The sequence below is a fragment of the Triplophysa dalaica genome, chromosome 17 (assembly GCF_015846415.1).
Source record: "Triplophysa dalaica isolate WHDGS20190420 chromosome 17, ASM1584641v1, whole genome shotgun sequence".
Classification (NCBI taxonomy): Eukaryota; Metazoa; Chordata; class Actinopteri; order Cypriniformes; family Nemacheilidae; genus Triplophysa; species Triplophysa dalaica.
In genome coordinates this window covers 9,153,071-9,167,495 of record NC_079558.1, presented here as the reverse complement: position 1 = coordinate 9,167,495, position 14,425 = coordinate 9,153,071, and the positions used below count along the sequence as shown (strand labels likewise).

The 14,425-nt window shown below is 36.2% G+C and overlaps 3 protein-coding genes across 3 annotated transcripts; 2 read left to right on the top strand and 1 right to left on the bottom strand.

Annotated features, from left to right (window-relative positions):
* Positions 1-23: 23 nt before the first annotated feature.
* stx4 (syntaxin 4) lies at positions 24-4,879 on the top strand. The gene is made up of 11 exons (XM_056772171.1): positions 24-344; positions 987-1,094; positions 1,359-1,458; positions 1,649-1,723; positions 1,817-1,887; positions 1,983-2,091; positions 2,242-2,315; positions 3,326-3,463; positions 3,606-3,716; positions 3,835-3,913; positions 4,037-4,879. The coding sequence occupies exons 1-10, from the start codon at positions 315-317 to the stop codon at positions 3,910-3,912; spliced, it is 894 nt and encodes a 297-aa protein (XP_056628149.1). The 5' UTR covers positions 24-314; the 3' UTR covers position 3,913; positions 4,037-4,879.
* A 115-nt stretch (positions 4,880-4,994) lies between these two features.
* On the top strand, positions 4,995-12,114 carry calcoco2 (calcium binding and coiled-coil domain 2). The gene is made up of 14 exons (XM_056771675.1): positions 4,995-5,082; positions 5,420-5,615; positions 6,336-6,438; positions 6,847-7,007; positions 7,185-7,310; positions 8,080-8,160; positions 8,428-8,543; positions 8,656-8,725; positions 8,815-8,970; positions 10,062-10,247; positions 10,857-10,943; positions 11,070-11,247; positions 11,351-11,376; positions 11,457-12,114. Exons 2-14 carry the CDS (start codon positions 5,439-5,441, stop codon positions 11,613-11,615), a joined length of 1,626 nt encoding a protein of 541 aa, XP_056627653.1. The 5' UTR covers positions 4,995-5,082; positions 5,420-5,438; the 3' UTR covers positions 11,616-12,114.
* On the bottom strand, positions 12,042-14,334 carry snf8 (SNF8 subunit of ESCRT-II). The gene is made up of 8 exons (XM_056771676.1): positions 14,019-14,334; positions 13,885-13,935; positions 13,630-13,768; positions 13,082-13,186; positions 12,909-12,981; positions 12,684-12,825; positions 12,534-12,608; positions 12,042-12,455 (listed from the first exon to the last, which is right to left on the bottom strand). Exons 1-8 carry the CDS (start codon positions 14,070-14,072, stop codon positions 12,318-12,320), a joined length of 777 nt encoding a protein of 258 aa, XP_056627654.1. The 5' UTR covers positions 14,073-14,334; the 3' UTR covers positions 12,042-12,317.
* Positions 14,335-14,425: the final 91 nt, after the last annotated feature.

The window sequence follows — 14,425 nt, the reverse complement described above, 5'->3', positions numbered from 1 at the left end:
ACCGCGAGAGTTGTATAAAAGCAGTGCTTTCGAATGGCTCTCGAGGTATGTTGTTTTCATAGGCCGTTCGGTCTGCGCATCACCATATGACGTTGATCCGTATCATTTAGGCATTTTATCGGGGCACCGTTTGAGCTCTGCAACAACCTGCTGCGAAAGTTGTTTGGAGAAGTAAGAGGGTGCGAAATGTGATTTTGAATGGGAACTCCCTCTTTTTGATTGTCGAAGTTTTGAGTTTGAGGACGGATGAACTAAGCCACTTCACTGGAGCAAACTTTCATCCGCGCTGCAACAGAAATAACGTTACTTCGACAATGCGGGACCGAACCAAAGAACTGGGAAACGTGAGTAAATACACAAAGTAGGGCAGTGCCCTGAGGACACCGGCTAACAGGCTAACTTGCTAACACGATTCAAGCGCATACAGTCAAACCTGCGTTCAAGAATATTTGTCTTAATCTTACAGGGTGGAAGGTCTACTGCTTTATGAGTGAATGTTTAACCTTTTTGATGCAAAGTTTTTGCTTAAGTCATTAATAATATCAAACAGTAGAAGCAAAACAGCCCATCTGCACTAGTAGCGACGAGACAAACTGTTGCGCCCTTGAGTTGATTTACGTTAACGTTATAATAGAAACACTTTAGTTTCACGATATACTGTATTTAAATAAAACCATTGTACGATTAGTCCAAGAGTAAAATGTTTGTTTGAGTTGTCTTAACCAAAGACATCTCCCCTGACATTTCTTATAATAAACAAGTACCATTGTTTTGTCTCAAGATGCACACCAGTAATGTTTGTGTCTTAGACTTTTTTTATAAAAGTGATTTAAAAATCCTAATGAAGACAGTCCGGGTATAAGATAAGTCTTGTTTATGAAAACGGGCCTGTAAGCGTTATATATAATTGAATAACTTATAATTTTAATCGCAAATTAATTGTTCAAAATTTAACTCACAAATTCATATCTGTGTTCTCTTACTAGACGAATAATGCCTCGGATGAAGATGACGAAACCCAAGGTCTCATGATAAAGCCTTGTTCTGGGACCTCAGGAAAAGAAGAGAAAGAAAATGAAGTCTTCTTTAGAAAGGTTCTTATCTGGTCACAATTGGATCATCCATCACTATAGAACATTGGATAAACAATCCCACTGTTTGTTAATATGCTATGAGTGTTCAGGTTCTAGGCATGTGTTAAATGTAATAGGGAACTGAGAGAGGTTTATGAAATTTTATTTAGAGATGGCTTACTCTTAAAATTGTATTTGTGAATTCTCTGCCAAATATCAATAGTCAAAATAGTTTGTGCCTGATTGCCCAGGATGTCCCAATAGTTCCCTTTGTCCCCTAAATAGGTTCATGAGATTCGAGAGGGCCTTGAAACTTTTAAGAGAAAGGTATCTGAATTGGAGAACAAACAGAAAACAGTATTAGGAGTTGCACTTCCAGAGGACAGTGAGTAACTCCTATTTATACTGTACATATTGAGCCTGCATGTCTTTGTCCTGCGTGTTTCTATATAATAAACATTATGAATATTATATTGTAATTGAAGAAACACAATGTCATTTCCTAAGGGGGGGAAATGTGTTGACTAATATTTATAACGGTTTTAATTCAAAATTAATTCATTTTTCCACACTAGGTATGAAAAAGGAACTTCAGTCTCATAGGGAGGATATCAAAGGCATGGCCAGCCAGATCCAAAAGAAGTTAAAAAGTAAGTAAATGAATACATTATATTTATGATTGAAATATTTTTGCTGGACCCACTGCATATCAGAAATGTTATTAAATAAAATCTCTGCCGCAGGTATTGAACCTAAGAAAGCTGAGAGTAATGACCAATATATTTCAGTAGAAGTGAGAATGCAAAGAGGGCAGGTTGGTTGCTGTTCATGAATACATTACAACACAGTGTTGTTTTTGCTCTGAATAATCTTCTCTTTCCATTTTTTCCCCATTCTTCTTTATAAAAGCATAATACTTTGTCCAGAGAATTTCTTGAACTGATGGGTCACTGTAACAAGATTCAAGCCCAGTACAGAGACAGAAATGTGGAGAGGATACAAAGACAACTCAAAATCAGTATGAGTATTTTCTTTCACATTTTGCTGTTAATAATAGTAGCTTGATTATATATTTATAGTCTTGATAATTGTATCAGTTTTATTGTCATCTGATGCAATGTTGGCACTACGTCCATCTTCACAATACAAATCTGCTTCTTCTTTACAGCTGGTAACAATGTGACAGACGAGGAGCTGGAAACGATGCTTGAAAGTGGGCAAACAGATGTTTTCACACAAAATGTAAGTGTGGCACTTTGTGTAATCTAAATGCATTTGCTCTCCTTTTCTATTACTTCAATCTAAATGCATTTACTCTCCTTTTCTATAACATCGTTACCCCATAGCAGCATTGAAGGTTGTGCATTTGAGCACCCTTTTAAAATCTAAAATGTGCACTTTTTAATTTGACAAACATTTTGTATCAAGTGCTTCCTTTCTTACAATCAAAACAGTTATTTTTACTGTATAATGTATACTATACTTCTCTGATGCTGTCACAATTCAAGTCTTCTCTTTTGCTTTCTTTGGAATGGAAGTGTATCATCTGGTAAGACTTTAATGAACAGTTCTATCCGAAATCGATGTGTAATGATATTTTATGTAAGTTTTTGTGAAGTTGATTTACCTTTTGTACTCTGGTTGTTTAACCATATAATCATGAATAGCAGTGTTCAGGGCACTTCCTCTGACCTCTCGTTTTATACCCTTGAGGAAAACTCTGGGCTCCATCTGTTTTCAGGATTCCCTATTTCCTGACCCTTTTCTATCTGTGCCATAAAAATGTTGTCTCTCTATATTAACAATTCACAGGCTTTAAATGAGGCCACGAAATATAGGGCCACCTTAAAGGAAACAGTGATAATGAATGAAGATTTATAACTACCGTAATATAGTTAATAAACTTAAACACTATTTATATTTTGGTGGATATTTATTGACTACTCCTGGGGAAGGAAATCTGGTTTGTAAACATTGCCAAATGTCATTACCACTTCCTCTTTAAAGTTTAGATTACAGTCATTATTCCTTCCTTTCTGAGCACACTCGGCTATTATTTATAGAAACCCGCCATTGTTTTATAGAGGTCCATCCCTTGCATGATATTTTTGGCATTAGCAAATAACCAACATGATTCATTTCACCATTGTCATATGTGTGATCTGTGAAAATTTGTGTTTAACCACATTGTTTAGTATGATTGTGGATAACTACTTCACGTGTCAATTTTCCTAATTGAATCGTTGATGCAGATTTTGAATGACGCTAAAGCAACCAGACAAGCTCTGAATGAGATCGAGTCACGACACGACGAGATCATCAAACTGGAGAAATGCATCAAAGAGCTTCATGACATGTTTAGCTACCTTGCTATGGAGGTACAAGCACAGGTGAGAGACTAATGCAGGCAATATTGATTCCTCAAATGTCCTTTAATTTCTGATACCATTTACCAAAATATTGTCTAATAATTTTGCTCAGTCAGAATGTGATTTGTGAGCGTCTAATCTCAGACTGGACTTTGGTTCCTAGGGTGAGATGGTGAACCAGATTGAGGAGAACATCAAGATGTCCCATAACTATGTGGAAAAGGCAGTTATAGACACATCTGATGCTGTAAAAACGTCCAAAAAAGTGCGCAAGGTGAGTCAGCGGAATTTATTTATTCATATTTTTTTTTAGTATTAGTCTTCAGAACGTTAAGTGATCAGTTACTGTTGTGCAAAATGTTACATTTTTACCTCTTGTATGTCTTTCTTAGAAAAAACTATGGATTGCGTTATGCCTTGCTGTTTTACTTGTTATATTAGCCATTATTTTAGCTATCTCTTTTGGTTGAGGTAAGTCCTATTTTGCATTTTAAACAATAATTTTCCCTCACATTTAAAAGCATCTGACCTTTATTTTTAAATGAATGTGACAAGAAGAAAAGTGATGTCTGATCTTTATTTTTCTCTTTCCAGGTTCTCTTTATTAGTCTATCAGGCTTCCAGGCAGTGACTTCCTTCAGTCTTTTTCAAACTTGCATATGGCCATACACACATATGACCACTGTTGGTATCCAAACTCTTCTGGTGGCAACAGGTGCCTTTAAAGCGGTCATCATTTCTTCGTCCAACAAAGTTAAAACTTGTTAGAATTACTGAAACTGTACCAGCTGCTTTACCTGGATGTATAAAAAGGTTACTTGGCCATTTTAATAGATTTATGAATTATCGTGTGGACTGGATTTCCAAGACTGTGGAATCATTATTAAAACATGGCCATGAATTGCAGAGAGATGTCATGGAAAGTACTAAAACAGGATTCTTAATATATTACACTTTTCTTTTAAAAGGCATGCTCACCAACACTGAACTGATCTGTTTGTCTGTGTCCTAACATATAGATGTCGTCTTTGTTTTATTTGTTCAGATTTATCCGTTTGTAATGCCATTTCAGACTTGAAGTTTGCTCACACCTGTGTACATATCTATAAAACACTTATTTTATACTCTGCTTTTGCATTTCAGTATCCGAATTTCAAAATACACCCCATAACATGTTGCATATATGTATATTTTAACTAATTTGTGCTCTGTACCAGTTAAGACATGCACTTTTTAAGAAATTATGTATAGTAGTGCCTCAACCTTGGTGCCTTTTTATGAGAAGTGATTTTATTTGGCAATCACAACATGGACAGTAAAAGGCAAGATCACCCAAAATAAGTTCAGTAAATCTGTATTGATTATGCACATACTCTCACACATTAACTAATTCTAATGTAAAACATGTCATTTTTAAATAAAGTACATTATATGTCATATTGTTTTGTTGTCGTTTTCAAGTTTAGATTTTTTTACTGTGTCTATTTACGTGACGTAATTCACGACCAAGGGGGAAATCCTGTAGTTTGATATAGACACTGTCAGCGAACTACAAATCCCGGCGTGTCTCTGTTCTGCTCTTATTTTTAGCATCACTCTTGTTTCACTGCTCGTTCAACACGGTCGTGGAGAAGGTTTAGGTAACATTTTATTTTTTGTTTAAAAATGTATATATAACCAAAGTACACGAACAAACGCATCCGAGATTGTTTTGTTTTATGCGTTGTTTGCTCCTTTTTTTCTCCTTTATCAAAGTTATTTTATCGTATCCTTTTATTAACAAATGTAACTTTATTGAAATATACTTTTACTTGTCTACATAAGAAAAGCAGTGTTTTATTTATAATTCAGTTGTTTGTCGTTATTTGCTGGGGATTTTCTAATAGCGAAAGTGAAAGTTTTCTTCGATGTTGTTTAAACAAGAAGTTGGTGAAAGTTAAATGAATATCGCTTTCTTTTGTTCTTGAACATTATAAGAGTGATTGTGTCGTAAGCGATGAATGACAGAGAGGATGAAGAGACGATCCCCGTGGTCATGGACACATCATCGTTCTCGCAGGTAGTTTTCAACGATGTTCCTCCATCATATCCTCCAAAAATGGCAGTGACCTGTCGGTACACGATCACCGAAGGCCTACAGCCAAACCCGAGAGACTGGATCGGTATCTTCAAGGTATGTGACCCTTAAAAGCCACGAAAAAGTGAAATCGTGGGTCAGATTTCCTTTAGTTGCTCATTTTTTTTGTTAGCAATAGAATGCATCACATCACACCAGTATCCACCATTATAGTATCCATTAAAACCAATAAACCAAATCTATTTTTCTGATGCATTTCGAGGGGTTCTATTTCTTGCATGGGTAACATTCTCAAGAACATATTTTGATCAAACATTTCATGTAGATAGAAAGGAACAACAATAATATTATTTTATCATATTCAATATATTGTTATGTTTGTACAGATAAAGTTAGTGCAAACAAAATTATCCATCGGCCTGACCTCTTCTTTGGGGGAGGTTATGAATATATTTGTTGTAACAAACACATGCATCTCTGCTGGAGAAATACATTTAAACCATAACAAAATTCCTTTTTGTAGTGTGTTTTGGGCGTTATTCCAGTAGTATTTAATGGTGTTTTCATGGTTCCCATGTGCCGGATAACATCCAACCAATAGATTCCATCGCATACCAGTAGACACCCTATAGTTTCCATTAAATCCAATTGGGTTCCCATTATAACCATTACATCATCATATTATACTGCGTTTTGGGCAGGGTTCTATTGTTTTTTTAGCAAAGATTACATTAGCTTGTATCTCTGGATTACTTTCAAAGACTTTGAAATGTTTTGATCATTTTCTCTTCTGCATGAACTATGGGACATATACAGGTTGGATGGCAGTCAACACAGAGATATTATAGCTATGAATGGGTGGTACCTTGCCTGGACCAAATCGGACCTGAAGGGCTCACGCAGGAAGTGGTTTTCAAAGGTAAGAACCACCTGATAACCCATCGGTGCACATTTTGAGGTCAACATTACATAACCTAATTCAATTCATATTTAACCTGCTTTCCATGACCTGAAATGGGGTTTTAAGTCGTGATGTCATGCAATCCCATTGATGTGATGTTTTGTTGCTATTTTTAGTAAAGTGAGTGCGTAACCATCACCTTGGTCCACATCTACTATCAAATTACTTAAATCATGGGACCTGTTGCCATCCATCATGTGTCTCAATAAGAACTTGATGTTCTTTCATGATAAGCTCTTTCCGGGCATTGAAATACAGTATGTATGTGTACCCAGAGTGTGAGAAAGGCTCTATCTTGCTCCTGAGTGAACATGTGATCAGACATGTTACACAAAACTCACTCATTTCCACTGACTTTTGTCTAAGAGAGCAATCTACCTAAAGATGACGGAGAGTTTTATCAGTTCTGCCATGTGGATTGCAATGGTCATGTCAGAGGAGCCAGCACTCCATTCTGCTTTCAAAACCAGGCAGAAATAAGTCTGGACTGCAGCTTGGAGAAGGATCTCTTAGTCGTAACAACACAGGTACATATTCTGTTTTTTTATTATTTTTTACTTTCAAGTAATGTTGAAATAGATTTTTTTGTAGCAGAATCCAATCTTACTATCTTACTATTATTCGTTTTCCTATTAAGATTATTTGTAAAAATGCTGATATCTACAGTAACAATTACAAGTTTCCTTTAATGTTGTTGTGTGTAGGAACAGGTAACAATGATGGAAAAGGAGAAAGAGGACTTGATGAAAGAGATGGAGTCCTTAAAAGAATCAAATGAGATCCTGAAAAAAGAGCTGGACGAAAGACTGCATGAGATGTGTCGTTTAAGGGTTGGTCAGCCTTTATAAACATACTGTGTTTTTTAAGGCATGATTATATAATAACAATACACATATACAGCTATGGAACAAATTAAGAGACCATTTAATAAAAAAAAATCTGAATTTACTATTTATAGGTATGTGTTGAGGTAAAATGATCATTTTTGTCTCAAAATTACAGACCATCACAACAATATTTCTCCAAAATTTCAAATAAACATTTATAATTATTTGCAGAAAATGAACACAGGAGAAACAGGTCAAAATAGCAGTAAAGATGCTATACATTTTTTCAGACCTCAAATACTGCAAAGAAAACAAGTTCACGTTCTCTTTTAAGCAAAACAACAGTAATATTTCTACATGTATTTAGGAAAAGTTCCAATATGAATACAATATATTTTTATGCGATATCCTCGATTTCTATCACAGTTCTCATGTGTCTTATCATGCTTATATCTTTCACATGGCTGTTGGATGACCTTGTCACTCCTGAGGTTTGATTTTGTTGAAATTCAACAGACACTTGACTGGAATACTGGAAAATGTAGAATTTGAAATGATCTCTAATTTTTTTCCTCTTTAGTCTTTTAGTTTGTTATCATACATTATTTTCACTATCTCCCGTCCCACAGACTGTTGTAGCATGTCAAATCTGTCAAATTTTATTTTAAATGCTTGTCTTTGTGTTGTACCTATTGTGTAGTATAAAAGGTTGTTCTACTAGTTCAACAAGCTGCTATACTACAGTATTGTTCTCGTATCTTCAAAATTGCAGAGCTGCCTAGACGATTTAAAGTCAAAGGAAAAACCGGAAACACCCCTATCGGACATACCTAATTATAACATCACCGAACAGGTAAACAGAGTACTGCTACCCTTTTTGAAATTGTTTTAAAGAAGCACACATATTTTTTCCAAGGTTTGCATAAATAAATGATTGGTGTTTTGTAGTTAAAAAAGTAACTTAAAGTAACTTTAAGTCACATGGCCCAGCAAATGCCACTTACTTTATGTCAGTAACTCACGGAATAAATAAATCTTGAACAGTGACGTCTGTCATTTTATCTGACTGAGAATTTCATGAGATATAACTACAACAAATGAATTTCTCCTGTATTTATAGTCACTGACCAATTTACATGAAAACTTTGAAAAGGCTGTACGTAAGATCAAGATGCTTAAGCAGGAAAGGGCAGAGTTACAGCAGCAGGTGGAGCTCCAGTTCGCCGAAAACCTCAAGTAAGTTTCTGAGCTTTGATTTTTTGGTTTTATCTTCATGGACCTCTTTTGCGCCAACGCATATGTGCGGAACGATTTAGTGATCGATTTTGGTGTCTTTATTTTTCTCAAGGCTAAATACCTGCCTGAAAGAAACGGATCACAATTACAACAAACTGCAGGATCGGGTCAAGTTGCTTGAGGTTTGCAGTTTTGTTTGGGGTAAAACTGTGGGACAATAAATACCTTAAATCATTATTCTATTTATGTCAATGCACTGATTCTACTTCAGGTGGATGCGCAGAGCAGCGCGAAGCACAATGAAAAGCTGCATGCAGAAATCGAAGAGCTTCTCATAGTAAAAAGAACTCTAGAGGAGAAAAAAGGTGAAGACAAGGAGTTGCAAGCATCCATGTCAGAGCACAGGGGAGAAGATAATGAGACAAAAGTGAGACTTTTCTATTTGAAATCCTCAAATCTTCTTTTATTGGCCAAACCCATTTATTAGAAGGGGCGTACACATACACGTTGCCATATTGTGTGTCTTGAAGTTCCCCATGGCCTAGTTAAAAATGTTCTGTTTTATTTTCTGTTTACCTATTTCTTTAAAATGTTGAGCGTTTTTTAAGCCAGTAGGATTTTAAGTACTTTACCCCAATGAATGTGATATGACACCTGCTTGGGTTTGTCGGGTCACACATTTTTGGACAAAATGTAATATTATAATGGGTTCTAATGCGTTTCTAATGTCTTTTGACGTGTCGCACTGCTCAAGTCTGGTGTAGACACGGCGTAACCTGAAATTGAAGTGGCTGCTGTTATTGTCACGATCATCAAAATACAGCCCTTCATTGCATTTAAGTATTTATTCATGTTATTTCGTATGTAATGTTTACTGTATACTTACATGTATTAATTCAGTAAGGCATCTCTTATTTGATTTTAATAATGCAGTGTAGCATCACTTAACCCCGCCTACTCGTGGTGAGTTGTGGATAATATTATTAGTTTCCATTATGAGTGTTCATGGATCTGCACTTCAAATTTTCACCGGAAACAGTAGAGCATCCGGGTATATAAAGAATACTCATTTCACTATGATATACTAATACTATTTTTGAATACTATTTAGGATCGATAGGATGCGAAATGGGAGGCACCCAAATGTTCCACTTGTGTATCTAAAATAGATATTTACATTAACTGTAATTAATTTCTTCTTTAAAAAACACTGTATAGTAGTAATCATAAAGACAGTACGTTTTCGTAAGTAACCTCATTTCACCTTAAAAATGACTGCTGGGGAAATATGTCCGCGGTAAAAAGAAACAACAACAACAATTCAAAAGAAGCCCAAGGAAAACCACTGACTTGGCAACCCTGGGAGTAGATGATATGAGTCCGTGTTTGGCTTCAAACCTCAAAGCTATCTTTAGACATAAACTCCAGTTCTAATTGACTTGTTTTTACGGGCAAGCATACAATGTTTTAATAAAGTATGTGTTTAAATAAAATCAAGTATTATAAATCCTCTCTCAGGTCCAGATTCGGGCCTTGCTCACTCAACTGATCGAATCCAGAGGGCTGCTGCGCAGTGAGATGCAGAATTGCAAAGAAGCCACTAAACGTGCTGAAAGCGCAGAGCAGGAATTGAAGGACGTGAAACAGAAGCTGGCAGAGATGCCCGTCAATGAAGCCGAGGCTGAAAGACACAGTCAAATCCAGGTATTTAGACCTGTGCCTTGTTCTGTGTTTTTATGAATTTTATACTTAATGTTGAGAGGAGTTTGTTTAAAAAGTCCAAATATTTCATCCTTTTGGTGGTGCGACACACAGTACATACTTACTGATTGTTGCTGCTACATACTTTTCGTTAAATCAAAAGTTATTAAGACAGATTCAGACGGGTTATTTTTACTCTTGTGTGTAAGACACTGTAGTTTGGTTATGTAAGTGAGTATAGCAAAATAAAGTTAACTGTGACATACACAAAGATTCTTCATAGAGTGGACAACAAGTAAAATTGACAAAAAATCTTTAAAATGAACATGTTTTGCGGAAGTGTATTGGCAAATGCGTCCTTTTTACCCCACACACTGAACAAAATGAAGCATTGCTTGGCAATTGGTTGCCCTAAATTGTTATTATCTTATTCTGTACTTAAATTCGACAGCTGACAGCTATTCAACCTAATCCATTACCTTTCTATCAGCTTAACTCTGAGTTCTAGTGATATTTTATTACCATTTTCTTAAGCATGGCGAATGAACTGTGATTATGTGAGTAATGTTGACGGTGTCTGAATAAATGATGGTTTGAGTGTATCTATTACAGGCACAACTTGAGCAGGCTCAAAACAAAATTTATGAGATGGCAGAGACTTCAAGATCAGACAAGCAGGAATTTATTGAAAAGAATGAGGTAATCTGTTTTGTGATAGCACGGATGAAACATCCCATGTATTTTCGCTTTCTGTTAGTGCTAAATTCATTGTCAGTGCACAATGCCAATGTCATAATGTTTCTTTTATTATAATTTTATCTCTAGGAACTTCAGGCAGAAGTAGCCAGACTGCACAGGATAGTGATGGACAACCAGGTGGCGTCTGTTCCTGCCATTTCTGAGCAGCTACCCAATCCACAGAGCCCACCTCCCTCCAGCAACACCCAAGAGCAAACATACCCGCCTGATTATCATTTCTACGGAAGCATTGATGACATGACAGGTATGTGAAAATAATTAAGAAAGGGAGCTGTATCGGACGCTATTTTCCACGATTGCCTTGTAGACATGTTAACTTCATTAGATATTTTTTTTCTTGCTCATAGGAGATCAGTCAAGAAAAGAGGACAAGGTAAGGAGTATATACCAAAATCCACAATAAAACTGAGCAGCCAAGCAGTAAGATGATTGAAATGTTTTCTTTATTTGTAGATGAAGTGCCTGCATTGCCATGAAAGCTTTCCTGGTATCAGCGAGGATGAACTTGCACAGCATGAGCAGTCCCACAAAGTGTGTCCATTCTGTACTCTGATCTGTGATGACTGGGAACAGCAAATGTTTGAAGATCACGTCTACAGTCATGAAGACTAACCCAATTCACTTCTAACTGAAATATCATGTATTGTCACGTTTTTGTAGATATACATTATTTCTGTTATACTATTAGCTATTATTACCCAACGCTGATCGACATTCAGATGATTTCTAAACTATAATTGGCCTATTCAATATATATACATTCAATTTACTTCATGCCTTTATTTCATAGTTTCTCTTCGCATAAAATGCAATTTACCATTTCATATTTATTTATTTGGTAAGCCTGGTAAAAGCAGAGTAATATATTTAGCCAGCCAGCCGTTATCAGAGGGAAACCCATGTGACGAAAAACCTTTTTGCTGTTTATCTAGATCTTGTTTACCCAGACTGTTTAGTTTGTGTTAATAAGTGACTTTACAATCTGCAATCAGAAATAATGGTAAAACTGTTGTAATTGAAGACAAAAACAAAAAAACGTTTAATGGTTAAACAAATATTTCTTTATTATCAAGGAGAAATATACAATACACATAAAACAATATAGTAACTATTTGTAGTCTCTGTATTTTTTATTTCCAGTGGAAAATGGAGCGTTAAATAATAAACATATAAAAAGGTAGATATTTTGTTCTCCGTATTTACTCGAGCAAACTTTGCTTGAGTAACATTCTCCAATGTCACGGACGTTCTTTGACCCCAGTTCTGTACTTCCCCTTCTCTGTTGCCATGTGTTTACAAAATAACGTCTTATGTTCAAGGTGTCATCTGATTGGCTTCTTCAGGTGTAACGTCTTGCGATACAAGCTCTGAGAACAAAGCAGGCAGCCAGTACTGTGGCTCTCCCGCAGCTTGGGAATCCAGCCATGCTAAGCCTTCTTTCAGCAGGTGATCCTAAAAACAACACACACGTGTCATTTCAAGAGATGTACAAAAACAGAATGCTGCCTAAATATTTTCCTCATCACTTACAAGCACATGACAAGCTCTTTCTCTCTCCCACTTCAGGCTGTCTCTGATCTCACTCACGGTCACATATCCCTTTTTCTGAAAGGCAATTATCAGATCTGACATGATTCGATTGTGAATGTGCTAGAAATTTTTGTCTTTGATGTAGATTACCTCTGCTAGCTGGAAAACTACAGTGTGATCCATATTTAGCTCTGCTGGTACTGACTGGACCAAATAAGAGCCCCCGACAGGAATCATACCAAAGCCGTTTCCCATAGCCTTGAGCTTCTTGATGGCCCGTACTAAGTCATCTCTGAGTCACATATGGTTGAAATTGAAATACATTTGTGTGAAACAGCTTAAGAGCGGCATGTATAGAAAATCAAAGACACTCACTGGCTCACATCTTGTGCAAACTTCCCTCTTCCTTTTAAGACACGTTGATGAAGTTCATCCAATGTGATGAGTCCTGCAAAAAAAGTTTAATTTCAATTAAGAGATAAGAAATGCCATAAGATATTAATGGCTTTCGGTGAATATAAGGCCTGTTTTGAAACCAAATGACTTACCACCATTTCTGTGTTTAAGAGCTAAACAGACTTCAATAATTTGCACACCAAGCTCATAGTAGAAATCTCCTACTCCAAGCATTTCAGACCAAAAGCCCTTTCCAGCTGCACACATTTAAGCAAATAAGAGAATTATGTTCATGGCATCGTACATTGTGTTAGTATTTTTAAATGCTGTTTGGTTTAATAAAAAGGCACTCTTTAATATTAAAAAAAAACTTTCTGTGTACACTAATCACAAGTTTACATCAAGTCACAACCCAACTCGGAGGCTTAAAGTGAAAAATTTCCCCAAAATGAAAGTTCTTTCAGTATTCACTCGCCTGTCTTTTCACACCTGTATGAATTTCTATCTTCTGCAGAACTCAAAAGAAGATATTTTGAATAATGCCCCACAATACACAAAACCACAGCCATTTCTAAAAAGATCTTCTTTTGCGTTCCACAGATGAAATCATAGACAGGTTTTGAATCATTTGAGGGCGAATAAATGACATGCATTTCATTTTAGGTTAAGCAATCCTTTTAAGAGAAATTCAAATACGTACAGGCAAGTGGGTCGACCCCTATGGTGGCGCACATCTCTTGGAACTGCACCCTGAACTGAGAGCTTTTACGGATTTCCTGTTTATGTTTGCTGGCAAACTCCTCTAAATTGGTCTTGAAGGTGTCCAGCTGTTTCGACATCTACACGAACAAAACAGCTCTGGTGATAACAGGCTTTTTGCTGAGCACCATTTAGGTTTGTATAAAGTTAACAACAATCCATGACATGCATATCATGGAGACATAACATTACGCACTTGTGCAATCTGATCCTCAGCCAGGACATTACCTCTCTCTTTGTACTTTGCCTGTAACCAAAAAAAAGTTTGTGGGATTATAACACAACAACATTATTTGTCTTGTGACTATTTCTTACGGAACGGTATCAAACCTCTGCAAGTTTCTTTTTGGCGATCGCGCCAGCTCCGACTCCTCTTCTATGCATGACGCCTAAAGATTTGCTTCAGGAATGACTAAATAAACACTGTTTCCTAATTATAAGTGTTCTTTACCTTCTCTGACAACTGCAGTGCTTACTTCCTAGTCACTTCCTGAATGGTTCACGAACTTCAAACATCAAAACACATTAAATACGAGAGATAACAATTCAAGTTATAATAAAATGACGTATGGTGATCTTTAATTGAAATACTATTTGATTCCAGATATCAACATTTAAAGAAGTGTGAACTAAACTTCCTTTGGATTTCTTCTATAAATGTTTGGCATGCGAGAATATTTAATACCGCCACCTAGCGAGCTGGATACCATACGACAATGGCTCAATTTCACACCACT